The sequence below is a fragment of the Puma concolor genome, chromosome B4, assembly GCF_028749965.1.
Source record: "Puma concolor isolate L17-30 chromosome B4, mPumCon1.1.hap2, whole genome shotgun sequence".
In the NCBI taxonomy this organism is placed as follows: domain Eukaryota; kingdom Metazoa; phylum Chordata; class Mammalia; order Carnivora; family Felidae; genus Puma; species Puma concolor.
This window is the reverse complement of record NC_141673.1, coordinates 143,180,907-143,207,894: the sequence shown is the minus strand read 5'-3', so window position 1 is coordinate 143,207,894 and position 26,988 is coordinate 143,180,907. Positions and strand designations below refer to the sequence as shown.

The 26,988-nt window shown below is 39.9% G+C and overlaps 1 protein-coding gene and 1 non-coding gene across 12 annotated transcripts in view; one reads left to right on the top strand and one right to left on the bottom strand.

The window, feature by feature from the left end:
- The window catches only part of ZMYND11 (zinc finger MYND-type containing 11), a 135,880-nt gene that overhangs the window by 48,266 nt on the left and 60,626 nt on the right, over positions 1 to 26,988 (top strand). For 10 of the 11 annotated variants that reach the window (XM_086715084.1, XM_086715090.1, XM_086715089.1 and 7 more), the window contains exon 2: positions 11,436 to 11,570. In XM_086715084.1, coding sequence (XP_086571210.1) covers positions 11,455 to 11,570 — 116 coding nt within the window. In that variant the 5' untranslated portion in view covers positions 11,436 to 11,454. Of the gene's footprint in view, positions 1 to 11,434; positions 11,571 to 26,988 lie in introns of those variants that run through there. The other variant, XM_086715093.1, reaches the window with a different exon arrangement.
- On the bottom strand, positions 17,980 to 18,084 carry LOC112868029 (U6 spliceosomal RNA). Its single transcript, XR_003224227.1, has one exon. It is a non-coding gene; the product is annotated as a U6 spliceosomal RNA (small nuclear RNA).

The window sequence follows — 26,988 nt, the reverse complement described above, 5'->3', positions numbered from 1 at the left end:
AATCTGCCAGAACATTCTGTTCTTAACAAGGCCTGCCCGCTAGAGAAAGTTTCACCAGAGCCTGACTGACCTAGGGAAGAGAAATACCCAAGTCCAGCTCACTCCTAGCAATCCTGTTCCACCTAATGGGGTAAATAAAAGTGAGAAGTACTTGTCAAGTTCACAGTGTATGGGCACAGGCTCACCAAAACACTGAGACTAATCCTGGGACTATAGAAAGCATTCCCTTCCCACATTTTACACTGAATTACTAAACACCTGCTTATGCAGTTCCTTTTACTTAGTACATTCCACCTCTCTCTCTTTTTTAATGTTCATTATTGAGAGAACGTGGGGGGAGGGACAGAGAGAGAGAGAGACACAGACAGAGAGACATGGAATCTGAAGCAGGCTCTAGGATCTGAGCTGTCAGCACAGAGCCTGACATGGGACTTGAACTCAGAAACCGTGAGGTCATGACTGATTGGATGCCAGCCAACTCAGCCACCCAGGTGCCCCAGCGTCTACCTTTCAAAGGAAAATACAAGTCATACTCAAAGGCAAAACAAACACAGGACTTTAACAAGCATCTGAACCTGGGTCAACATAGCAGGGATATTGGAATTATCAGAACAGGAGGTAAAAAAAAACAACAAAAAAACAACTGATTAATAGGCTAGGGACTTTAATGTAAAAAAACAGAAAACATGCAAAATTAGATGAATACTGTAAACAGATGAAAAGTCTAAAAACACCAAAAAGAAATGCTAGAGTACAAACACATTGCAATGGAAATGAAGACTACTTTTGATGGGATCAGTAGACTGGACATGGCTAAGGAAGGAATCTCTGAACTTAAGGATATGACAGACTTCTAAAACTGAAAAGCAAAGAGCAGAAAGACTGAAGGAAAAAAAAAACATGCAAGGACAATGGGACAACTACAAAAGGTATATCATACGCAAAATGGGAAAGCCACAGGAGAAGACAGAAGAACAAAAGCAATATTTGAAGCATTCATGATGACAGATTTCCCCAAATTAATGTCCAACCAGATCAAGAAGCTCAGAGAATACCTAGCAGAATAGATGCTGTCAAAACCACACCTAGGTATATCATTTTCAAACCTCAGAAAATCAAAGATTAATCCTAAAGAAGCCAGAGGAAAAAAAACACCTTACTTATAAAGGAGCAGAAATAATAAATATATCAGATTTCTTCTCAGAAACCATGCAAGCGAGAAAACGGAGTGAAATATTGAAAGTATTGAGAGGAACCTGCCCCCCCCCCCCCCGCTCCCCTCCATCACCAAATTAGAATTGTATATCCTGCAAAACTGTCCTTCCAGAAGTGGAGAAATACTTATGAGACAAACATTGGCAGAATTTGTTGCCAGTAGACCTGCCTTGGAAGAAATGTTAAATGAAGTTCTTTAGAAGGAAAAGGCTACATGTCAGAAACTCAAACATACATAGAAGATCATTGGAAATTGAGTAAGGGTAAAATAAACCTGTTTTTCTTATTCTTAATTGATCTAAAAGATAAGTTTGTTCCCAATAGCAACAATGTACTTTTATGTGCTTGTGTGCATCTGGATATTTATGTATGCTCATGCATAAGTGAAAGGAATGACAACAATGATAAAAGGTACAGAGGAGAGGTATTAGGAACATTTTGTTAATAGGTACTTCGACCTGTAAATCTAAGTAGTGTTATTTAAAAATAGACATGGTTAGTTTTAAATACATATTGCAATATTTAGGGCAGCCACTAAAAAGTAACAACAAAAAAAGTAAAATTAATATGCTACTATAGAAAAAAATAGATGCATATAAAGTACTCAAAATGACAAAAGAGAATATGGGTGGAAATCAAAAGCAGGCACAGGGAACAAAGGCATAAAAAACAGCAACAAATATAATAGACATTAATTCAACTATAGCAAATAATCACCTTAGACAACATGGTTTAAATGTAACAATTAAAAGACGAGATTGTCAGAGTTAATTAAAAAATAGGACCCAACCATATGTTTTCTACAAGAAATCCATTTTAAGTATACACTAATAGTGGGGTGCCTGGGTGGCTCAGTTGGTTGAGCCTCTGACTTCAGTTCAGGTCATGATCTCATGGTCTGTGGGTTTGAGCCCTGTGTTGGGCTCTGTGCTGACAGCTCAGAGCCTGGAGCCTGCTTCAGATTCTGTGTCTCCCTCTCTCTCTCTGCCCCTCCCCTGTTCATGCTCTATCTCAAAAATAAATAAACATTAAAAAAAATTTTTTTAAATATACACTAGTAGATGAAAATAAATGGGATAGAAAAGATAATACCATGCTGACACTAATCAAAACAAAGTTGGAGTAGCTATACTAATTTCAGATGGAGCAGATGTCAAAGCAAGGAATATTAATGGGTATGAATAGCATTATGTGAAGAGATTCATACTCGAAGATGGTATAACAGTTCTTGATGTGTGTGCCTAACAACAGTGTGTCAAAGTATTTCAGGCAAAAACTATTAGAACTGCAAGAAGTGATAGATAAATGCACTGGTATATTGGAGATTTCAACACCCCTCTCAGAAATGGACAGGTGCAGTAGGCAGGAGATAAGCACACAGTTGAACTCAACAATATTAATTGGATATCATCAACATCTATAGACCACCTCATTCTACAACAAAAGAATATACATTTTAAGCTCACATGGATCATTCACATCCTCAGCCATAAAACTCAATAAATTAAAAAACCTTAGAAATCATACAATATCTGTTGTTAGAATTAAACAATAGAATTAAAATAGAAATCAAGAGAGGTGCCTGGGTGGCTGGGTTGAGCGTCTGACTCTTGATTTTGGCTCAGGTCATGATCCCAGGGTAGTGGGATCGAGGTCCCATCGGGTTCTGCACTGAATGTGGAGCCTGTCTGGAATTCTCTCCCTCCCCCGCCTCTCTCTTCCTCCCCCTCTGCCCCTCTCCCTTTCTTGGGTGCACTCTCTTAAAACAAACAAAAATTCAAGAAAACAGAAAAATAGCTTTAAATCTCAAAATACTTCAACATTAAACAACATACAGGCTGGAAAAGAAATCTAAAATTTTTTTAGATTTCAATTAAATGTAAATGAGAATGAAAATATATCTTATCAAAATTTGTAGAATACAACAAAAGCAGTGCTTACAGGGAAATGTATAGCATTGAATGTTGTATATATTAGAAAAGAAGAAACATCTAAAACCAATATTCTAAGTGTTCACCTTAGGACACAAGAAAAAGAAAATTAAACCCAAAGTAAGCAGAAGAAAAGAAATAGCAAGAATTAAAGCAGAAAAATGAAACTAAGTAGGAAATCAGTGGAAAAATCAATGCAGTCAAAAGCTAGTTGTTTGAAAAGATCAATAGAATCAGTAAGTCTCTATACAAGCCTTAGAAACAAAGACACAAATTATTAATCTAAGAAGTAAAAGAAAAGCTATCACTACTGATCCTGTAGACCATGGAAGTATAGTAAAGGAATACTGTGAACAACTCTCTGCCCACAAACTTGATAACAGATGAAATAGATCAATTTCTTGAAAGGCATAATCTGGCAAGACCCCTGCAAGAAGAAATAGATAACCTGTTTACACCTTTATAAAATAAATTGAATCGGTAGTTAATAACCTTCCAAAACAGAAAGCACCAGACCCAGATGGGTTCTTGATTTTTATGCATCTATTAAAATAATGTAATTTTTCTTTAGCCTGTTAATAGATGCATAAAAATCATTTGACAAAATCCAGCACTCATTCATAATAAAAACTTCAATCAAACTAGGAATAGAAATTACCTACAAAAGTTCTACACTAACATCATCATACTTATGATGAGAAACACAGGTTTCTTGATGAAATCAGGAACAAAGCAAGGATGTCTCTTCTTACCATGCCCTTTTCAACATGGTATTGGAAGTCCGAGCTAAAGCAATAAGACAAGAAAAGGAAATAGAAGTATAGAAATTTGGAAGAGAGAAAACTATTTTTGTTTACAGATGACATGATTGTCTACACAGGAAATCTGAAAGAATTGATAGGTACCTGGAACTAATAATTATAGCAAAGTTAATATATAACAATATATAAAAGCCTATCACTCTCTTATATATCAGCAATGAACAAATTGAATGTGAAGTTAAAAACGCATCACCATTTATATTATCACCCCCCAAATGGAATACTTACGTATAAACCTAACAAGATATGTATAAGATCTATATGAGGAAAACAAATTTCTGATGAAAAAAAATAAGTGGAGAGAGAACACTTGTTCAGGGATAGGAAGACTTAATATTGTCAACATGTCAGTTCTTCCCAACTTGATCTATGGTATAGATTCAGTGCGGTCCCAATAAAAATCCCAGGAAGTCATATTTTGGATATCAACATAGTGGTTCTGAAATTCATATGGAATGGCAAGAGATCCAGAATAGCCTACACAATGAGGACAGGGTGGTATTGGTAAAGCAACAAATACACCAGTGGAACAGATGGGAGAGCCCAGAAGTAGACCTGCATAAATACAACCAACTGATCTTTGATAAAAGAGCAAAGGTAGTACGATGGAACAGATATAATCTCTTCATCAGATAGTGGTGGGACAACTGCATCCATATGCCAAAAAAAAAAAAATTTAGACACAGACCTTGTACCCTTCATCAAAATTAACTCAAAATGAATAGAATCATAGACCTACAATGTAAAACTTCTAGAAGATAACATAGGAGACTGCTTAGGTGTCCTGGAGTATGGCAGTGACATTTTAGTAACAACACCAAGACACGACCCTTGAAAGTAATAATTGATAAGTTGGACTTGATGAAAATTAAAACTTTGAAGAGAATGAGAGGACAAGCCACAGACTGGGGGAATATTTGTGAAAGACACCTGCTAAAGGACCATTACCAAAATGTACAAAGAACTTTTTTTTTTAATGTTTATTTACCATGAGAGAGCAAGCACATGCAGGGGCGTGAGGCAGAAAGAGGAGAGAGAGAATCCCAAACAGGCTCCACCATGTCAGTGCAGAGCCCGACTGAGGGCTCGAACTCCCGAACCACCAGATTGTGACCTGAGCTGAAATCAAGAGCTGGATGCTCAACTGACTGAGCCACCCAAGTGCCCTGGAATGTACAAAGAACTCTTAAACAAGTAAGAAGATGGATGTGATTAAAAAATGAACAAAAAATTTGAACTTACATCTCACCAAGGATGAGATAGAGGTAAAAAGTAAGTGTATGAAAAGATGTTCAACATCCTATGTCATAAGAGAATTGCAAATTAAAACAACATTAATTTCTCACTACACATCTGTTAGAATGGCTAAAATCCAAAAAACACTGATTGCTGATGAGAATGTGGAGCCATGGGAACTTAGTCATTGCTGGTGGGAACGCTAAATGGTGCAGCCACTCTGGAAGGCCGTTTTCTTAACAAAACTAAACATACTCTTACCATCCAGCAGTTGCACTCCTTGTTATTTATCAAAAAAGCTGACCATGTACACATAGAAATCTTTACAGGGTTGTTGATAGCAGCTTTAATTCATAATTGCCAAAATGTGGAAGCAACCAAGATATTCTCTAGTCAGTGAATGGATGAACTGTGTTATGTCCATTCAATGGAATATTATTCAGCACTAAAAGGAAATGAACTGTCAAACTGTGAAAAGATACGGAGGACTCTTAAATGCATAGTACCAAGTGAAGTCAACCCCAAAAGGCCACATACTGTATGATTCCAGCTATAGGACATTCTGGAAAAGGCCAATGATGGAGGCAGTAAAAAAAAAAAAAAAAAAAAAATCAGTGGTTGCCAGGATTTGGGGACACGGAGGGATGAGTAGGTGGCACACAAAGGATTTTTAGGCAGGGAAACTATTCTGGGTGATACTTTGATGGTATATACTTGTCTTAATGTGTATGTGCAAACCCGTAGGGTGTACGGCCCCAAGAGTGAACCAACCATGAGCTGAAGCATGGGCTTTGGGGGAAATACTGGTATGCCAGTGCAGGTTTCTTGACTGTAACAAATGTCATTTCTGGTTTGGGGTGTTGATAAGGCGGGGGGGGGGGCAGGTGCGTGGGGACATGGGATTCCTGGTATGTCCTGCTGAGTTGTGCTATGAACCTAAAACTGATCTATAACACAATGTTTATTAGTGTTACATTATAAACAGTTATTCTCAGATGGATTAAGAAGTCAGTGTTTAAAAAAATTAAAACAGGTGCCTGGGTGGCTCAGTCAGTTAAGGGTCCAACTCGATTTCAGCTTAGGTAACGGTCTCAGGGTTGTGAGATTGAGCTCCATGTCAAGCTCCATGCTGGGTGTGGAGCCTGCTGAAGATTTTCTCGCTCCTTATACCACTCACTCTCTCTAAAAAGCAAAAACAAAACAACAAAACCAGGGAAATACACTTGAATATTTTTTCTGACTTGAATGTGAAAGGACTTATAACCAGAAAAGTTAACATAAAAGAATTCATGGTTAGCTAGATTTCCATATAATTTCATTTAGTGTTTACTAAGAGAGAAAAGTATTTTAGGAATAATCTTAATATAAAAAGACATTAATATCTAAATAGGAAAATGCTATGAATAGGCTATCAATGAAAAGTAATTTGAAATTACTAGTAGGTTGTGGGAAAATTTCAACCTAACCTAAGTAATCAATACACATTATACAATTGGATTTAGTTTTAAGTTTCATGGAATATTTGATGTAAATATGTCAAAATATTTACAAAACATATTTGTTAGACAACATGAGACAAAAACCTGGACCCACTCACCACTGGAAGCAAACTTCAGAACACACTTGATTATGTGTGTCCTCCCAGTGTGGTCCTGTTGGGTACACTGTTTTCTCAGCCTCCCATTATTGTTTCAATTTCCTTTGTCACGTTTATCACTTTTGCAATAAAAAGTTTGCCCATATATGTATTTATCTGCAAGCATTGTATTACTTAATTTTGCTTATTTTTAATTTCCTGATTGATTTCTCTTACTCTCTTTTTTTCCCTGTTTGTAGCATTTGCATGATGTTAAAGAAGATACGGGGCGCCTGGGTGGCTCAGTTGGTTGAGCATCCGACTCTGTTTTGGTTCAGGCAGGTCATGATTTCACAGTTTGTGAGATCGAGCTCTGTGTCAGGCTCTGTACTGACAGCATGGAGTCTGCTTAAGACTCTCTCTCCCTCTTTCTCTGTCCCTCCCTTGCTCGTGCTTTCTCTCTCAAAAAAAAAAAAAAAAAAAAAGATACACAGATGGAAGGGATTGCGTTAAATTTGGATTCGTACGGGTAGAGAATATCAGTATCACCTGGGGGCTTGCCACAGTTACTTGGACCAACTCAGACCCATTAGGATGGCTCGTATCAAAACCAGAAAATTATAAGTGTTGATGAGAATGTGGAGAAATTAGAACCTTGTGCACTACTGGCGGGAAAGTAAAAGGGTGCATCTGCTGTGGAAAACAGTTTGGTGGGTGTTTAAAAAATAAAACTTGTAATTGCCAGTTCACATGGCAGTTATGCTTCTGGGTATATCAAAAGCAGGATCTCAAAGACATATTTGTATACATGTGTTCATAGCTACGTTATGTGCTAAACGTGGAAGTAACCCAAGTGTTCATCACAGATGAGTGGATAACAAAATGCAATGTATATGTGCAATGGAATAATATTCAGCCTTAAAAAGGAGGAAAATTCTGTAACCTGCTACAACGTGGGTGAACATTGAGGACATTTTGTTAAGTGAAATATGTCAGGTACAGAAGGACAAAAACTGTCTAATTCCACTTCTAATTCCACAGTTCTAAGGTACTTAGATTCGTCACAAAGTCGAAGTAGTACAGTGGGTGCCAGGGGTTGGGGGAGGAGGGGAAGTACTTAGGGACTAACGGGTGCAGAAATTCAGTTTCACAAGAGGAAGTGAGTTATGTGACTGGATGGTGGTGACTGCTTCAGGACATTGTGGATGTGGTTAATGCCAGTGAACCGTACATGTAAAAATGGTGACGCTGGTTTATGTTATGTCTATTTTACCACAGTAAGAGAAATTGGGAAAATTAGTGGGAAGTGTTTGGTTTTGTATTTTTATTTTTTAAACTATAAGCCTCTTGAGAATCACTTTCTGAAGGAGCTCATCTTAAGGGGAGCCGAAAAGATTGAGGAGTTTTTTTGTTTTTTGTTTTTTGTTTTTTTTTGTTTTGTTTATCATGTCCCTCTGAGGCCACTTTGGAAGACAGATGAAAGATGAAGCCTGTCCCTTCTTAGTGGAACTGATGGATCTTCTGAGGAATTTATAATTATTTGCACAAGGCAGTATGTCTGTAAGAGACATATTAAAAATTAGAATATGCAAGAGTTGAGTTTGCTTTAGTGTGATCCTAGAGGAAAGGTCAGTCAGGGACAGTTGCATGGACAGTTGCTCAAGTCCCAGCAAAGAAAGGGCAGAGCACAGCTTAACCAAGGGGACCAAGGTCCAGTGTTTCGGGCAGACTTTGGAATTTTGAGGGGTTCAGTTTAGTAGTAATATGCATTCAGGAGAGAGGGCTGCAGACTTGGGTTTGTTCGCATCAGTGAAGACCTTAAATGAGAAGCTGTCTGTACATGGGAACTGAGACACTCATTTCCTAGGATTTTATTGATGAACAAATTGCTGTGTTTAATATCTAGCCATGCTATTAATCATGTTAAGTCAACAACGGAAGGACTTTTATCTGTTTTACTGCTATATTGCCAGAGCATCTATAACTGGCATGTCTGAACTATGTTACCAAACAATGATTTTAGATTTCATAAGAAGGAAAATCTCAGTGGTTGTACTTTGGTGCTTTTATGATGTGACATCATCGTGCTCTCTTTTCGTGGGTCTGTGTTCTTCGCAAGGCTCTCCTTGGGCTCCCGAGTGTCTTCCTTGTGATGTGTGTACCTATGTTGACTCAGTTCAGGCAGATCTCAAAAGTCTTTGGTTTTAACTTAACGTGTTTTCTGAAGTGTGTGCTGCTTAATTCTTGAGTCTTGAGTTTAACCATTTCTAGCAATTAAGTGACATCACTTGTAGAGTTTCTGCTATTAGTGTCCCCACTGTATTCTTTTGGTTGTTATGTCATATAAATAGTTATATTTACTATATGGCGTTATTTTAAAATGCTCGCTTTGGTTTTATATATTTTCTGTAGTTCTGAATAAATCATTCTTAATTTTTCATATATGTTCTTAGAAAAGATGCAAGTTAAATTACGTGTTTACAGTGATATGATTACTTACTACTCTTAAACCCTCTGTGTCACATTGTCCTCTCTTTTACTTCTACATGTCATAAACCTCATGAGATCTAACAATTGTATCTTTGCTTTAAACAGCCAGTTATCTTTTAAAGAAATTAAGGCGATTCCTCCTGTGTGCCCCCCCACATCTACCATTCTGTAGCGTTAGCTAATCTAGAAGTAGTGTCCCCCTTGTGTAGATTCTCCTGGCATGTATTCTGGACCATGTTGGTCCTATCCTCTCTGACCTTACAGAGGCCATGTATATATCAAACTTCCTCTGCCAGTTTTAGGCCATTTCTGGCAAGGACTACAGTTTTTGCATTTTTAGATAATTCAGTGTATCTATCGAGCACAGGAAATACTTACTTTTTTTCTTTTTTTTTCCTTCTTTTTTAATTTAATTTTATTTTTTTTCTTTCAATATATGAAATTTATTGTCAGATTGGTTTCCATACAACACCCAGTGCTCATCCCAAAAGGTGCCCTCCTCAATACCCCTCCCCTCCCTCCCACCCCCCATCAACCCTCAGTGTGTTCTCAGTTTTTGAAAATACTTACTTTTAAGCATGTGAGTAGGGTTGAAGTAGTGTGTTTTTGACTGAGCGTCTGTATAACCTGACAACGTATAGTACCGTAGTTCACCATTAGATGTCACTCTGTAACATACTTTACATTCTTGCCAGACAATTCCTTACCGGAAACGCTTGTCAGATTCAGAAAGTTGGCATTGCTTAACAGCGCACTGACACTGATACATAGTGGTTTCTCTCTAAACACACATTCATAAATTATAATTGTTACTACCTTTTAATTCTACGTCTAAGTCTGTACTGAACCCAACTGATTTTCCTTAGTTTTCTTTAAAATTTGAATGCTGGCTTTATTTTTTGGTTATTCTCTATGTGGAGCAAAGTCTGCAAATATTACAAGTAGTGGTGGGAAGAAGTAGGATATTCAAGAATACCTTCAAACGTGTTCAGAATTCTTCTGTTAGTAATGCAATTTGAAAAATACCTTATTCCAGGAGGCTGACTGACCCCACACTCATGGGCGACTGCTGGTTTTGTTTGGGTGTGTCAGAGAAAGAGGGAGAACGGACTTGGCTCTGAAGAGAAACGTAGAGGCAGAGAACACGGAGACCTGTAGGCTCTGCTGGCCAGTCCTGGAACACAGGAAAGTGCCAAGAATGAGATTCCTTCACTCATTCCCACCCTTACAAGATAGGAAAGATCAGGTCAGGGGGGGTTTGATGTTCACCTTATCCCTAAGGGTGGCCAAATGCTAACCCATGTGACGATGCAGGGATCAGGTGTCTCAGGGCCGAGGACACTGCTGATAGTCCAGCCCCTCTGTGCCCAGCTGGGAGTCCAGTTGTATGCGTGAGCCTCTTCTGCAGCACTTTGCTCAGCCATGCTCCCTGTACGCTTGCCAGAACACAGCCAGTGACCATTTTCCTCACTTCGCTCAGAATATTGAAATTTGAATGAAACAGCGATGTTTCTGAGTGATACAATGAACAACCCCCCCTCCCCGCCCCCGCCAGCCCAAGCATGTGAACATTCACGCAGATGTGGATCCACCCATGTCCTCTGGGACACCAGCTCCCAGCCTTTCACACCTCAGCCAGAAATAACTATCTTACGGTTTCTGTTTATGGTTTTATTTGGGAAAAAAAAAAAAAAGAATGTTGTCATTTATCAGTATGGTTTTATAAAATTCAAAATTTAAAACCCTGAGTATAATAAAATACCAAAGAATAAAGACATTTGAATCCATTTATATTGATCTGTCAAATTATACACAATGTATTATCAAAAAATGAAATTTTATGTTCTGCTTTTGCTTTAGAATAAGATATGCATTTTTTTTAATACGTTAGTATAGGATGACTACTAACCCTTATTGGGAAGACCTTTTTAATTCTTTGGTCTTAAAATGACATTTTTTTATGAAATAATGAAGCAAATGACAATTTTTGTGAAGTAATTGGTAATGTAGGTGTAGAAAATATAGTAGAAAGGTTGTCATACTCCGTACTACAGTAGTGTCCTCACCAGGAGTTAGGACGTGCTGAGACTGTTACTCACTTGTACTGATAGAGGTGCATCTTGTAATCCATATATTTTTTCCTCATGTTTTTGTGTATTCCTACAGTTAAAGAAGTGAACAGGTCATGGCACGTTTAACAAAAAGACGACAGGCGGATACGAAAGCTATCCAGCATCTTTGGGCAGCCATTGAGATTATACGGAACCAGAAGCAAATTGCCAACATTGACCGTATTACAAAGTGAGTAATTTAAGCAAAAATATCCTTGTGAAGTTTCCTATAAGATTTTTGGGGGGCAAAGGTCTAAAACCAACTTATTTATTATGCTCATCAACGCATTACAAACTAACAGTCACTTTTTGCCTTACATGTAACTTATTACAGAAGCATAGGCAACTTGTGTTTAGATGTTTTGTAAAGAAATATTAGAGAAGTAAAATACCAGTGTGTAAATATTAGAGAAGTAAAATACCAGTGTGTACTACTTACAATAGCTTTTTAGTTCTCAAAGATTTTTTAACTCTTGGGAACAGATCTTTAGGTCTTTTTTATCAAAAAGGCTTTGCTTCTGCGTAAACTGTCTAAAACCAGTGTGCTGTTTGTTGAGTGTTCACTGTCGCACACGTTGGTCCCTAGTCCACTGACCAGGACTTTCTGACCATTTCATTCTGTGTTTTGGAAATTACATTGCTTTGGTAGACCAAGATTCAGGATAGAAAATTATCAGAATACTTTATGAATTCTCTACTTACCTGTTATATACTGATTATAACAGGGTCTTCAAATGGAACTTGATTTTGTTCCTTTGTTTCTCTGAGTATTTTTAAGGGAATAGAGCTAAATCCATCTTTTTTAAATGGTTGAATGATATTTTTTGGTAATTTAGATAGAATTTCTTTATTTTCTACACATTCCTTAGATGGTATGTGTAAAAATGGAAACAAGTGATTTACAAAAGTTCATTTAGTGCTTATTTTTGCCTTTATTAATAAGTAACAACATTGAATACCACATATTTTTGTCTCTTGCCTACATTCTGTTAAAGATTATAAAGTTTACTCAAGAGGGCAGGGGCCAGAGAGGGAGAAAGAATAATGCCATGTGTTGCTCTAAGTCCGTATTTAAAGTTGCTATGTACATGTCCTAGCTCCTGAGGGCCACTAGCATAAAAATATTCGGTAACACTTGTATGGAAAATAAGAATAAAATAAAGAGCACATTATAATTAAATTCAAATTAGTATGTTTTTATAAAAAGCAAATAATTTGGGGGTGTGTTACAAAGTATAGGTTATAGTGAGATGGTATTGGAATAAAAACATGTTTTCAAAACCTCAAGAATAACAGCCATACGTATTTTCCTGTGGTTGGGATTTTTTAAAAACATAGTTTATGTCTATCAAAATTACCTACAGAAGAATGTGGAAATAAGATGCTCTTTGGGTTTAAATTTTAAACTTCAGGTCATCCCAGTTTGACAGAACTGTCCCGGTGTTGGAGGCGCTTCCTCCTCCCTGGGCTGGCACCTGCTCTGGGAGCCTTGGAGGCGTCTCCTGGTGCCAGGCGTCCATAGTTGGGCCGCGAAGGTTGCCGCTAGTTGATGGCAGTGGTGGTGCAGGTGCCGCGCAGGTGATGTGACATCTGTGTGCGCTCTCGTGAGAGAGGAGAGGCTCGTAAGGAGGAGCGCACACCGTGTCGTGCCCTTTCTGCGTTAGGGATTGTTGATAAGCGTTCTCTTTTCTCCCTTCTCCGTCAGCTCAGCGTTCAGGCTGCCAAGGCTGACTTTTCTCCATGACCTCAGGTCCGTAGATCTTAAGATACATATGAATAAATGTAGTCATCTACCAAAAATTATTGTTTTATTAGTGTCATCTAAAGATGAAAAAAAATTAACCAGCGGGTAACTGTTTAAGAGTGGTGGCCGGTGTCTCTTCCGCTTCGTCTGAGAGGACCTTCTTCCTTCCTGTTATGGGTGCGCTTGATGGTACAAAGAAGAACCAGACAACACTGTTTCTGGCACAGCCTGTGTGTCATTAGTTTCCTACCAGGCCATCAGCCCCAAGGAGGAGCTGTCTGCTTAACCTCCTGGCCTGCTGCCTTAGCTCCTGGGTTGAGCTGGTGTCCTTGTCACTACCCTGGCCAAGGCAGGTTGGGAGAAGCATTGCCCCATGATAGGAAGACAGGTGGCTGTTCTGTATTCTAAATAGGTAAATACTTTTCACGTCTTAGATTAACTTAAAATCGAATTGCTCCGCTTACTTACAGCGGAGGCTGAACATAGAGTTACCTTTTAATTTTTACACATATGGCGAATTCCTGACGGCTGTAGCAGAGTTACTGCGAAGAGGGTGTATGTAGTCATCAAGGTCCTTCTGTGTTATGTCTGGTGATGGGCTCCATTGTAGGAATGGAACCTGTCTTCAGTCAACACTTTTTAACAGTTTTGGGCTTTGGGATCATGGTTCTTTATGATATTTTGAAGCCTGGCAAACCCCAGACACTGTAGTTAACTTCTGTGCAGTGTTTTAGTTCTGCTTGTTTTTGTTTCTGTTTGAAAGTCTCTTTGAGGTCACCTTCAATCTAAAGGTTTTCATTCATCCTTGTTGTTGTTTTCCTTCGCAGTTTATTGAAGAAACTGGTTCATTTGCTCTTAGGTTTCCCACAGTCTGGCTTTTGCTGGTTGCATCCTGTGGTGTATTTGTTTCTCTGCGTTTTGTGGAAATTGGTAGTTTTCTGGAGGCTTGGGTGGGGTGAGACTCCTTTGCAGTAGCATGTGGTCCTACCAGGAGGTCATATGCCCATTTCTCATGCGTGAGATTGGCAGTTGTGATGTACAGCGAGTAGTGCCCGTAACTCATTAAGGATCCTCAACAGGATTACTTCTATAAGGATGTAAACTTGCCTCTGCATCCTGTGTGGCAGCCCCATGGTGTGTCCATGTCCAAAGGGAGAGTAACTGACTCTTTGCCTTTATTTGCCAGTGTTTAAAATGGCATCCTCTCCTGGTAACCAATTCGTTTTTTTAAAGTGCCATTCGGAATTCATGCGTTTAAATACTTTTATTTTTTTTATTTTTTCAACGTTTTTATTTATTTTTGGGACAGAGAGAGACAGAGCATGAACGGGGGAGGGGCAGAGAGAGAGAAGGAGACACAGAATCAGAAACAGGCTCCAGGCTCCGAGCCATCTGCCCAGAGCCTGACGCGGGGCTCGAACTCACGGACCGTGAGATCGTGACCTGGCTGAAGTCGGACGCTTAACCGACTGCGCCACCCAGGCGCCCCAAATACTTTTGATACGTTTCAGTCCATTTCTGACAAAATCCTTATTTATGCTCAAATTTTTCCATCTTTCACCAGTTGGAGCCTCTCTACATTGACTCCTAAAGTGGCTTTCTGCTTTTTCTTGCAACAGGGTTTTTCAGGCTCATCTGTTTTATACCCTTGGAACCATTGATTTCTCCAAGGAGCTCTAATTTCCTTCACTTAGAAATTGTATTTCAGAAGCATGTCTGGCCCTCAGTGTGCTCACTGCTGCTTGGTTGATCTTTCCAGGCCTTTTAGAGGGCAGAGGAAGTATATATAATTTTAAGACAAAAGAACACCCTATTAATGAATACTGATATTTTCCATTTGAATTTATAGCTACTAGTTTTTCCCAAACTCTTCTACCAAAAATGTTTCTCTCTTCTTACATAGTAAAGACATCATGAATCGTAACTAGTCAGTTGTTTTATCCAACATTATATGTCAAGCTATTGCAGAGTAACCACACCAACACTATAACCAATAAATAGTATGTTTGATGGAAACCATCTAAATTACTTTACCCATTGTTTTCAAACAGTTGTACTGATTCTAACCTGCCAGAGGTGAGAGCGATTACATGTTCTACTTTCTTCCTCACAATTGGCATTTGGTCTTCGTCTACAAACAAGTATTCATTTTATGGTTACCACCAGCCCTTCTCTTGCTATCCACAATTCATTCTCTGGTAGATTCTTTTTATTCTTGTTCCCCAAGTTTTACTGAGATGTAATTGACATATAATATTGTGTTAGTTTACAAGGTGCATGACATAATGATTTTGTGTTTGTACCTATTGCAAAATGATCACCATGATATGTTCAGTTAACACCCATCACCTTGTTTTTCCTGTGATGAGAACTCAGATCTGCTCTGTTAGCACCTTCCAAATACATAGTACAGTGTTATTAACTGTAGTCAGCATGCTGTCCACGACATGCCTGGGACTCATTTATCCTATGACTAGAAGTTTACAGCATTGGCTCCCTTCACCCATTTCACCCAACACTTGCCACCACCAGTCTGTTCTGTTTCTGTGAGCTCAGTCTTTTTAGATCATACAGTGTTTGTCTTTCTTCGTCTGACTTCCTTCACTTAGCATAATACCCCCAGGTCCTTCCACATTGTCACAAAATGGTAAGATTTCCTTCTTTTTGGCAGAATAATAATTCCATTGTATATACACCACGTCTTCTTTATGTATTCATCTGTGGACGGGCACTTAGGGAGTTTCCATGCTTTGGCTACGGTGAGTTTGCTGCAGTGAACATGAAGTGCGCAGACGTTTTTGAAGTGTGATTTCATTTCTTTCAGATAAATACCCAGAAGTGGGATTGGTGGATGGTACAGTAATTGTGTTTTAATTTTTTGAGTAACCTCCATGCTGTTTTTTCAAAGTGGCACAAACATCTACGAGATTCTTAAGGTTTCATGAGAAGTGATTTTCAAGTTCTTGCTGGTTCTTAACAGTTGGTTGCAGCCTTTTTTACTGGAAAGTCAGTTTGGCTGGGTATAAAATCCTTAACTTCTTTCTTTTTTAGGGTTTTTATAGGTTATGTATGCTGGCTTATAGAGCCTCTCGTGGTTGCCATGTACCCTAGGAAAGAAGCCTGTGCTTCTTTACCAGTTTCTTTTAATTACCTCTCTCTGTTTTTAAACAGCTAGTGTTCTGTTCAAAAAAAGGAGTGGAAAAGGAATTATAAATGAGAGAATCATTGTTGAGATTTATTGTGTATTTCAAGTATTTAAAAAGTATAACTTCCAGAAACTTCTTTAACAGGTTCTATTATTTGGGATGGAGAGTACTTTCACCAAAGGAGTCCTTCTGAAATCAAAGTACATCTATGGGATTACGTTTGATTTTTTAATTAATGGTGAAGCTGTCTCTCTGTTTTAAAAGTACAGATTTATAGATTCAATTTCATGATAATATAAAATTCCATAGTTCTCATTTGGGAACTACATAAACACAGGTAAATTTTGACCTCTCATTAAAAAACATTTTACAGTTTTAAAAATCAAAGGATGTTTTCTGATGTTTAGTCATCATAAAATTGAAACAAATAAGTCACTTTATCATTAAAAAAATGAAGTACAGTAGTCAGTTGAGATGAAAATAAGCACAGGCAAGGGTAGCTTCTCTTTTAGTTGGAAAGTTTATAAAGGCTAACTTGTGAATGGCACATATGGATTCATAAGTTCTATGAAATTTGAATAGATGTTGTGAAACTAAAGCTTTGAAATGTTTGACTACTTGATATTTATATGAAACATATTTATAACAATTTTATGCTTCAGATCATAATGTTAGCTCTTGTTTTACAGTTTTTAAGTCAAGGAACAAAGATTAAGAGTCAGGGGCACCTGGGAGGCTCAGTTGGTTAAGTGTTCAACTCTTAATTTTGGCTCAGGTCATGATTTCACAGTTCGTGTGTGCACGTGCATGCTCTCTCAAAAATAAGTAACTAACTTTAAAAAAATTAAGAGTCCTATGACAACAAAATCAGTAACCAGTGGAATTTAGATTTTCAATCCCTGAGATTCCCAATAGTACTCCTAATTCATTATCATGTTATTTTTCTAAATGTCACCTATATGTTAATATTCCATAAAAGTAAGTCACATGTGTCACCTCTGTTTCCTCTTAAAGCCAAACATACTATTCATATCTAACTTGGATAATTATAATGGGGCATTGGAATTTTGTAAGTATTCTAAGTAGTAGTTGTGATTTAAAGACCTGTTGAAACAAGCATGGCCTTTATGTTCACCTACATGTTCCAGCATTATGGGCAGCTTAGTGCTGTTGGGAGAGGTCGGCTCACATCTGCTCGGTGCTGGGAAACGCAGGTGTGTCTGAGCTGCCTTGAGCACCCCTGTGATGGCCTGTGTTCAGAGGTGACTGTGCTTGTGGCTGATGTGATCAGGCCAACCCTGGGCTGGTAGACTAGTCCCATTCAAATTAATGTTTCAGGTTAGGGCATCAATTAATTATATGTGTTGCTTACTTTAGGGTCACACCCCACTTATAAAATGTGACCTCTGAACTCTTGTGACATGTTTGGCATTGAAATGTGTGAGTTTTCCTGGAGTCCTTCCTGTCGCTATAGGCAGACGTAAGCCTACACTGCAAGTCCCTGTGTGAGGGCTGCCTTTGAAGTTACACTGGATACACTCTTTACTCACTTGTTTAAAATTAACTTATGAAACTTCTAGCAGCTATTATGTCATAATTGTGCTTTGTCTCTATGTCAGCTGATTTTCTTTTCTATCTTTGTTTTTTTTTTTGTTTTGTTTTTTGTTTTTTTGTTGTTTTTTTTTTTTGGAGGGGAGGCAGACAGTACAAAAAATATGGAATGTTTCACAGATTTTCATGTCACCCTTGCATGGAGCCATGATAATCTTCTATGTGTCGTTCAGTTTTAGCACACATGCTGTGGAAACAAACACTCTGTCCACTCCCTCATTGGATTTGTTGGAGAGGAAGGAGATAGCCCCTGTCTGCTACTTTGGAAATAAGTTACTTTGAAAAACTACCATCTAATAATAGACTGTGGATGTAATCCCAAGAATTCTTCCCAGAATTACTAACCACATACCCTTTTCAGTCTACAATGATTTATTTTTTATTGCATTTCTTTTGTGATAGTGGATGGGCAGGTAACTTTACCACCGTTACATCCTTATTTTTATCTTGCATAATAACAGCCTTGCAGAAGAAGTGACTGATTCTGAACAACCGTAATCTACAATTCCACAGAGAGCTTTCTCCTGTGTGCACAATTCTTGGGGCCCTCCTCTTGGCTTGGATTATTGGCTAGCTGTTTTCATGGTTGACATTTCTTTGCAGTTCTGTGAAGGAAATATACCGCTAAGGCACAAAAAAGTGTAAACAACCATTAAAGTATAAATTAGTGTTACCAAGTAGTAGAGGCCCCCCACACGGAATAGGGGCCAGCCCTTCATGCTGGCTGTCCGGGTTATCCACACTCCATGCCTTAGTCAAGGGGTCGCTGCAGTCAGGAATTTGTAGAAGGTGTGGGATTAGCTGCACCTGGGAGTTTGGACAGGATTCAGGCAGAGTTGGATCAGACGGACTGGAAGACTTTTAGGGAAGGGAGATGAGAAGGCAGAGCATCAGACAGGGAGGGCTGCTAAGGCCAGCACAGAGGTTTTTAACCTGTAGCCAGAAGGGAATAGTGAATTTGTTTGGAATATGGAAATAGAGTAAAACACACTCATTTTTCCCTCCCCAGATAAAGCGAATGTTCCTCTTCAATGTTACATGTGTGCGGGCTCTCCCTTGCTCTGGCCTGGGTCTGAGCCCTCCTCATATCTTACCTGTGTAGTGGCAGTAGGTTCCTAATTGGGCTTCCAGCTTCCCACTCTTGCTGCTGCTCTTGTTTCTTCCCATCTTTGGAATCAGAGAGATTTTTCCAGAGCACCATCTGACCACACGCTGCATGATTGAAAGCTTTTTTCTGTTGTTCATGAAGCCTGAATTCTTGTGCCAAGTCGATACTCTCTGGGCCTTCCTCTTCCCTGTCATCTGCTGCCATGACCCACCTGGTGTGCTGCTCTCGGCGCCCGGGACCCCTGCAGACCCTCGGATCCACTGTGATGCACACTGTGCCCGGATGCTGACTCCTCTCTCAAGTCGTGTCCCTGAGGAGGCTGTTCCTGACCCCTTCAAGTGAACTCAGCCCTCATACTTCATCAGTATTTTTCTAGATTTTAGATCTGATTATATTCTTCTTAAGATCCTTTTTTTTAGGGGTGCCTGTGTGGCTCAGTCAGATAAGTGTCCAGCCTTAGCTCAGGTCATGATCTCGCGGCTTGTGAGTTCAAGCCCGTGTTGGGCTCTGTGCTGACAGATCAGCCTGGAGTCTGCTTCAGATTCCGTGTTTCCATTTGTCTCTGCCCCTCCCCTGCTCACACATTGTCTCTCTCTCTCTCTCAAATATAAACATTAAAAAAAATCCTCTGTTTTATTTCCTTGTTGTGCACAAAGTGCCAATACCTGAACAGGACATTTGTGTGAGCCCTTCGCAGTCAGACCCTGACTGTCCTCCTTTTCATGCCCTGCTGCTCGCCACTAAGGCTTCATGTGATGAGACTCTTCTCCGTTTTCTGAGCTATTATTTTTGATTCTTTATTTTGTATTTTTCCTTCTTAATCGACAAAACATACCCTTTTAAGATTCAACCAGATAACCATCCCCTGTGAGGCATTGATTCATTCCTCACTGTAACCAGCCCCATTATCCTTGTTCTTGGCTCACATAGTGATATGTGTGAAATTCAGTTTTATTATTTCTTATTGTCTCTTACTACTATAAAAGCATTTCCACTTCCTGTGCTGTGAGCACCTTGAGGGTAGGGCACACATCTTTCCTCTCTTTAGATCTTAGTGTGAAGCCAGTAGCTAGGGAAAGGAACTGGGAGAAGGTTTCTAGGTAACCGTAAGTATTCAGTTGCATGAGCTGAAGATGTGGTTTCCAGGAGGCTTAGAATTGAGAAGCAGCCCTGTGCTACTTCGTAGATTTGTCTGTGTGAATTCTGCCCACTGCTCCCGGAGGTCTGTTTTCCTTCACCTTATTTTGCTGATGAAGGTCTTGAGACCCAGGCTGCTGAGATCTGGCCTAAAGCCATGTGGGTTGTCGGTTGCAGAAGAGAAATACGAATATAGATCTATCTGATGTCGCAGTCCAAACTTTTAATCTTCATTGTTTCCTTTTGGTGTTTGGTGGGTCTACATTTGTATCCTTGCTGGCGTTGAAGATGTTAATTTACTGTCATGAACATGTGCTTCCAGATTATCATGTAACAGCAGCTCCAACGTTCATATTAACCCTGCTTTATGGGCGAAGAACGTGAGGCTGAACAAGCAAATTATTTGTCTAGATTGTTAGGAATAACCTTTCTTCAGAGTATATTCTAAATTTTAAATAAATTCATCGATGAAGGATCTAGAAAGGTGTTCTTTAGGTTGTGAAGTTTATTTTTGTCTAGTGCAATATTAAAAAGAATTGTTGTATACCCATCTATAAAACACCTAGTGGCAGATCATTGTTACTTTGTTTTTTTTTTTAATGTGGTAAAGTACACACACATACAGTTTACAATCTTAACCATTTTTAAGCCTACAATTAGGTGGCATTAATTACGTCCAGACTGCTGTGCTGCCGTCTCCACCATCCATCCCTGTAACTCACTTCATCTTGTGAAGCTGAATCTCTGCACCTGTTAGTCACTGAGTCCCCATCCCTCCTCCCACAGCTCCTGGCACACACCATTCTGCTTTGACTTTGTGACAGTGACGACTCTATATCCCTCAGAGGCGTAGAGTCATATAGTATCGGTCTTTTTACAGCTGGTTTCCCTCAGCATAATGTTCTCAATAACACACTCTGAATTTTCTTCCCCTTTAAGGCTGAATAATAGTCAGTTGCATGGAGTGTGGCCACATCAGTTATCTATTCACTTCGTGATGGATACAGGGGTTGTTTCCATGTTTTACTATTATGAATAATTCTGCTATGGACATGGGTGGACAGATCTCTCTGAGACCCTGCATTCAGTTCTTTGGGGTATATACTCAGAGGTGGAGTTGTGGGGTCATAGGCAATTCTGTTTTTAATTCTTTTGAGGAACCTCCATACTGTTCTCCACAGCAGCTGCACCAGTTTGCATTCCCACCAGCAGTGCAAGAGGTTCCCTTTTTTAACATCCTTGCCAACACTTGTTATTTCCTGTCTTTTTTATTTTAGCCACGATGACAGGCGCGAGGCGGTATCTGATTGTGGCTTTGATTTACATTTCCCTGATGATCAGTGACATTCAACATCTTTTCATGCTTATTATTGGTCATTCTTGTATCTTTGGAGACCTGTCTCTTCAACTTCTTTGCCCATTTTTGAATCAGGTTGGTTGCTAGTTTCACAGGTTTTGTATCTCTTCTGGATAGCAATTGCTCACCAGATCCACGATTCACAAATATTTTCTTTCAGTCTGGGAGTTGCCTTTCTACTCTGTAGACCGTGTCTCCTGTCGTACAAAACTTTAGAATTTTTATGAAGTCCACTCTCTTTTTTTCTCTTTTGTTGCCTGTGTCCTTGGTCACATCCAAGAAATCATTGCCAAATCCAGTGTTGTGAAGCTTTGTGCTGCATATTCTTCCAAGAGTTTTACTGTTTGGGGCCTTACATTTAGGTCTTTGACCGATTTCGAGTTAATTTCTGTATATGCTGTTAGGGAGGTGCCCAGCCGCCTCCTTTGTGTGTGGAGATGCAGTTTTCCCAGCTGTGTTGGTTGAAAAGACCGGGTTCCCCATTGAGAGGTCCTGGCCCCCTTGTCAGAAACCCTTTCGCTGTATATGTGCGGGTCTCTTCCTGGGCTCTCTCTTCGATTGCATTAGTCTGTATGTCTGGTTATGCCAACGCCACGTGGTCTGCCTACTCTAGCTTTGTGTAGTAGGTTTGAGATGAGGAAGTGTGAGTCCTCCAGTTTCTCCTTAGTTTTAGATTATCTGGGTTATTTAGGGTCCACTGAATCTGTAGATTGCTTTGGGTAATATGGACATTTTGACGATATATGAATTCTTCCAGTCCACAAACATGGGATGTGTTCCCACTTATGTCTTTACTGTCTTTCAGCAGTGTTTGGCAGTCTTCATCGTGCAAGCTTTTCTCCTCCTTGGTTAAGCTAATTTCTACATATTTTATACTTTTTGATGCTATTGTGAATGGAATTATTGTCATAATTTTCTTTTCAGTGTGTTCATTCTTTGTGTATAGAAACGCAGCTAAATTTTGCGCATCACCTTGTGAGCTGCTACTTTGCTGAATTCATTTGTTATGACCGCTTTTTTGTGGAGTCTTTATAGAGTTTTCTGTGTGTAAGATAATAAAATCTACAGAGGTCATTTTACTTCTTATTTCCAATTTGGATGCTTTGTATCCTTTTATCCAAATGCTCGGGCTGAGGTGCCTAGTGGTATGTTTACTAGCAGTGGTAGAAGTGGACGTCCTTGTCTTGCTCGGGACCTTACAGGAAAAGCTCTGAAGTTTTCACAATTGAATATGATGTTTGCTGTGGGCTCATCATCTATGGCCTTTGTTATGGTGAGGAGGTTTCTGTCTGTACCCGGGGGGTTGAGTGTTTTCATGATGAGAGGATGTTGAATTTTGTCACACCTATCTACTAAGATGCCTCCGTTCATTCTGTTAGCATGGTGTCATGTGTACTTAAGTGCATGTGTTTAGCCATCCCTGCATCTATAAAGCACCCAGTGGTAAAGCATTATTATTGAAGATATTTTAGTGTAAGTAAACTAAATAACCAATTGGCAGGACACTTGGAAAACAGGAAGCAGAATAGTCACCTATAATTTCTCTGTCCACAGTCAAGTAAGAGACCCGCTTTGATCTATTTCTTGTCATTTTTTTCTATGCTGGTGTTTTTGTTGACGTTGATTAACCTTTGACCACGTTGTTCCATGGTCACCATAAATTATTATGGTAGCGGGTGCGTGGTATTCCAGTAGGGGCTGGGGGACACTTCTGCAGCACACCGAGAGGGGGCGAGGGGCACGCAAGGTAAAGCACTGTAAGGTTCACATCCTGTTAGTGTATTTGCCTTCCAGACAACCACAGGGGTTGACACTATTAATGTTATTTTATCACTAGGCACTCTGAGATGCAGAGAAGTTAAATAACTAGCCCAGGGCCATGTAGCTAGTTGATCATAAGAGCAGCTGCTCGGGCCGAGGTCTGTGTGACTTTATAGGTCTGGCTTCTCCCACTATGCTTGTCCTGCCCCCCCCATGCCTCCTCTGTCCAATTCTTATGCGTCTAAGTCTTCTAGTTGTATAGATATGTAGTAATGCAAATATGGGGTGTAAGCTGGGAAAGATAAACGATAATCAGTGCAGGAACCCTGGTTTAGAACATATTCGGTGCCAAGCCCTGGGCTGAGCACCTGACGGTCATTCCAGCCCTATAGCTAACTGTGTGTGATCACCTGCGCATTTGTATCGTGCTGCCGTTGTTTTGTCCTCGGATGACTCGGGTGTTTCCAGCGTTTACACTGTGTTCAGTAGTCTCCTTAAATTGTTGTCTTTCTGCCTGTTTTGATGGTTTCTACATGATGGTCACTCGGGTTGTCCCCAGCTTCCTTCTGCCACACACGGCCCCCCAGCGCTCCAGTCCTTCACCAGCACAAACATGAGGAGTCAATTAGTGTGTCTGTCCAGGAGCAGAGTTCCTCCTTGATTACAGGACGCACATGTACCTATTTGGCCTCAGTCTCGAGAGGATGCCCCACTCCGCAGGGCATGGGGTTCCATGCCCACGTGTCTGTTGCTACTTGCCATTGTTCATCTGCACACATGCTGTTGCTGAGATATTTTAATTTACGTTTCTGTATTCATTCATGAAATTAGGCAGCACTTGGTGTTCTTACAAGGTTGGCCTTTACTTTCTGTGGATGCCTGTTCTTATCCTTTGCCTATTTTCCCAGTGGGGTACTTGTCTTTTTCTGTTGATTTGCAGAACCTCTTGTTCTTCTAGACATTAATTCCTTTATACATGTCACGCTTTGAAACGTCTTTTCTTGTTCTGTTGTCTGTTTGTTAATTTTCCCCATACTGTTCTTTGTTGAACAGAGATTTTTATTTTGAGGTCATCAAGTTCATTGCTTTTGGCCTAATGTTTTGTGCTTTTGAAATTTTATTTAAGGAATCCTTCTTAATATGGCTGCAAGAATATTATGGAGTATTTTCTTTCATTAACTTTGGAGTTTTACCTTTCAGAGTTCTTTAATCCATTCATTGTTTCTTTCCCTGATGGTGGTGGGAAAGGGCCCAGTTTTAGTTTTTATTTTTCTCTTCTATGCTAAGTCTGTCTTCTCTTTTGGAATTTAAACTTTAGAATGAGAGACCCCTGTCGGTATTTTAGGGCCTTGTATTTTGTGAGAGTGCCATCATTTGCCCACTCAGTGAGCATGGTAGTAGGAAGGGTTTGTTTCTGTTTTGTGGATCAGTGAATGCCAAGAACCAAAAAATAGAAGTGGCACGTGGCATTGCCTCGTTCACGTGGTTGCTGGATGTTGAGTGACCGTGGGCTCTTTGCCTGCAGCCTGTTGTCCTGTCCACAGAAAGCTTGAAACCTTGAGTGGACCAGCACCGACTGCGGAATCAGCTCTCCTGTGAACTAGCAGTATTTCCGCGAGGAAGTCCCTTTCCTTCATTTCTCTGCAAATTGATGCCCCCATGTAACCTCCATCTTAATGAAGATACAGAAGGTTGTTCCCTGTCTCCAGCTGCAAGCAGCCCCTGATCTGCTTTTCACTGCAATGATTAGCTTTGCTTGTTCTAGAGTTTTATAGAAATGGAATCACACAATCCATTCTTTTCCATGATTGCCCTGATTTCTTGGTCAGCAGGTTTTGAGATTCATTTGCTGTGTATGTTGGTAATTCATTGCTTTGCATTGCTGGGCAGTATTCCAGTACATAGATATACCACAGTTTTAAAGTCCGTTCACCTGCTGAGGGACATTTAGGATGTTTCCATTCGGGGGCTGTTATGATAAAAGCTGCACTGTGCTCTCACGTGCAGGTGTAGATGATGTGTATTCAGATAAATGCCTAGGGATGGAACATCAGTACTTGGGTAGGGCACTGATGGTAGTTGTGCTATACATGTGAAGCAGACAAGCCAGGAGAAGAGGGTGGAGGGTGGGCATTTTTTAATGTGTGTGTGTACATTGTATTGTGTTCGTATGTGTACATCAGACATGCACCATGTATTTTATCAGAATGTCACTTGTTCCACATATATTTTGGGGACAATTAGAAAAAGATGTAAGCACAGTAAAAGAGTAAGGTCGGCTGGTAGATGGAGATTGAGGAGGAAAGGAGAAAGGAAGGTCAGGCTGCAGAGTGGAGCCAGGAATAAAGATTCTGCAGGTGAATTGTCCCTGAAGCCCCACAGCTTGTAAAGGATGTGTTACCGACCTGGCCTTTAGTTTTCTAGTAGCTAAAACCAGGGGAAGCCTCAGATTTTAACAATGTCAGTAACGGAGTCAGTTGCTGAGGTGAACACAGCCATTTCTAACAGTAGTAATGCCAGAAAGAGATTTATTCTTAATGTTTTCATAAAAGTAACCATTTTATGTCCATTGCAAAGCTCGTGTCGGTTGGCAGAGTCTCGTCCCGTGTTGCATAGTTACAGGCTGAGGCCTCAGATGCAGTTTTAATTAAAAGGTCCTTGTTACATACACGAGTGAGCCGGAAGGGTGCCTGCTGCTGCTCGTGCTGTTTCCAGCTGGCGAGGCAACCAGACCTGAAGCTGGCAGCACATTTCCATGTCAGGCATGAAGCCCACACTGCCCCTCAGCCTGTTGTGAGTTGTGCAGCCCCACACGGATCAGGTTGTGTCACGGTGACACACGCACTGCGAAATGATGTTGTTAAAAGTTGGTGAATGTTGGGGCGCCTGGGTGGCACAGTCAGTTAAGCGTCCGACTTCAGCCAGGTCACGATCTCACGGTCCGTGAGTTCGAGCCCCACGTCGGGCTCTGGGCTGATGGCTCAGAGCCTGGAGCCTGTTTCCAATTCTGTGTCTCCCTCTCTCTCTGCCCCTCCCCCGTTCATGCTCTGTCTCTCTCTGTCCCAAAAATAAAAACGTTGAAAAAAAGAAAAAAAAAATTAAAATAAATAAATAAATAAATAAAAGTTGGTGAATGTGGGGACATGCTGATTGAATAGTGTAAGAAAGTACCCTGTAAGATGTATAATTCATCATTACCGAAATTGAGAGTTCTGAATGTAAACTCTTTCCCTTTTTATATAATGGAACCGGTGTTAACAAGAAAGTAAGCGGTATGTGTGTCCAGGAAAAATGTGTTTTTTTCCTCCAAATGAAAACTTTGCTTCAGATTTTTAAAGTTTCCATCTAACTGCAAAATAACTACGGATTTTACTTGACTGATTTTAATTAAAGTCACGGCATAAATAATGAAGTAATGATTTACAGTGTGCTGTTTGGTGTAATTAAAATAGAGCAATTCTTTTTAAAAAAATTTTTTTGGTGTTTATTTTACTTAAAAAAATTTTTTAATGTTTATTTATTTTTAGAGAGATAGAGCATGAGTGGGGGAGGAGCAGAGAGAGAGGGAAACACAGAATCCAAAGCAGGCTCCGGGCTCTGAGCTGTCAGCACAGAGCCTGACACCAGCCTCCAACCCACGAAGCGCTAAATCATGACCTGAGTCAAAAATCAAGAGTCGACTCTTAACCAGCTGATCCACCCACCCAGGTGGTCCTAAATTTGTTTTCACTAGTTCAGAAATGA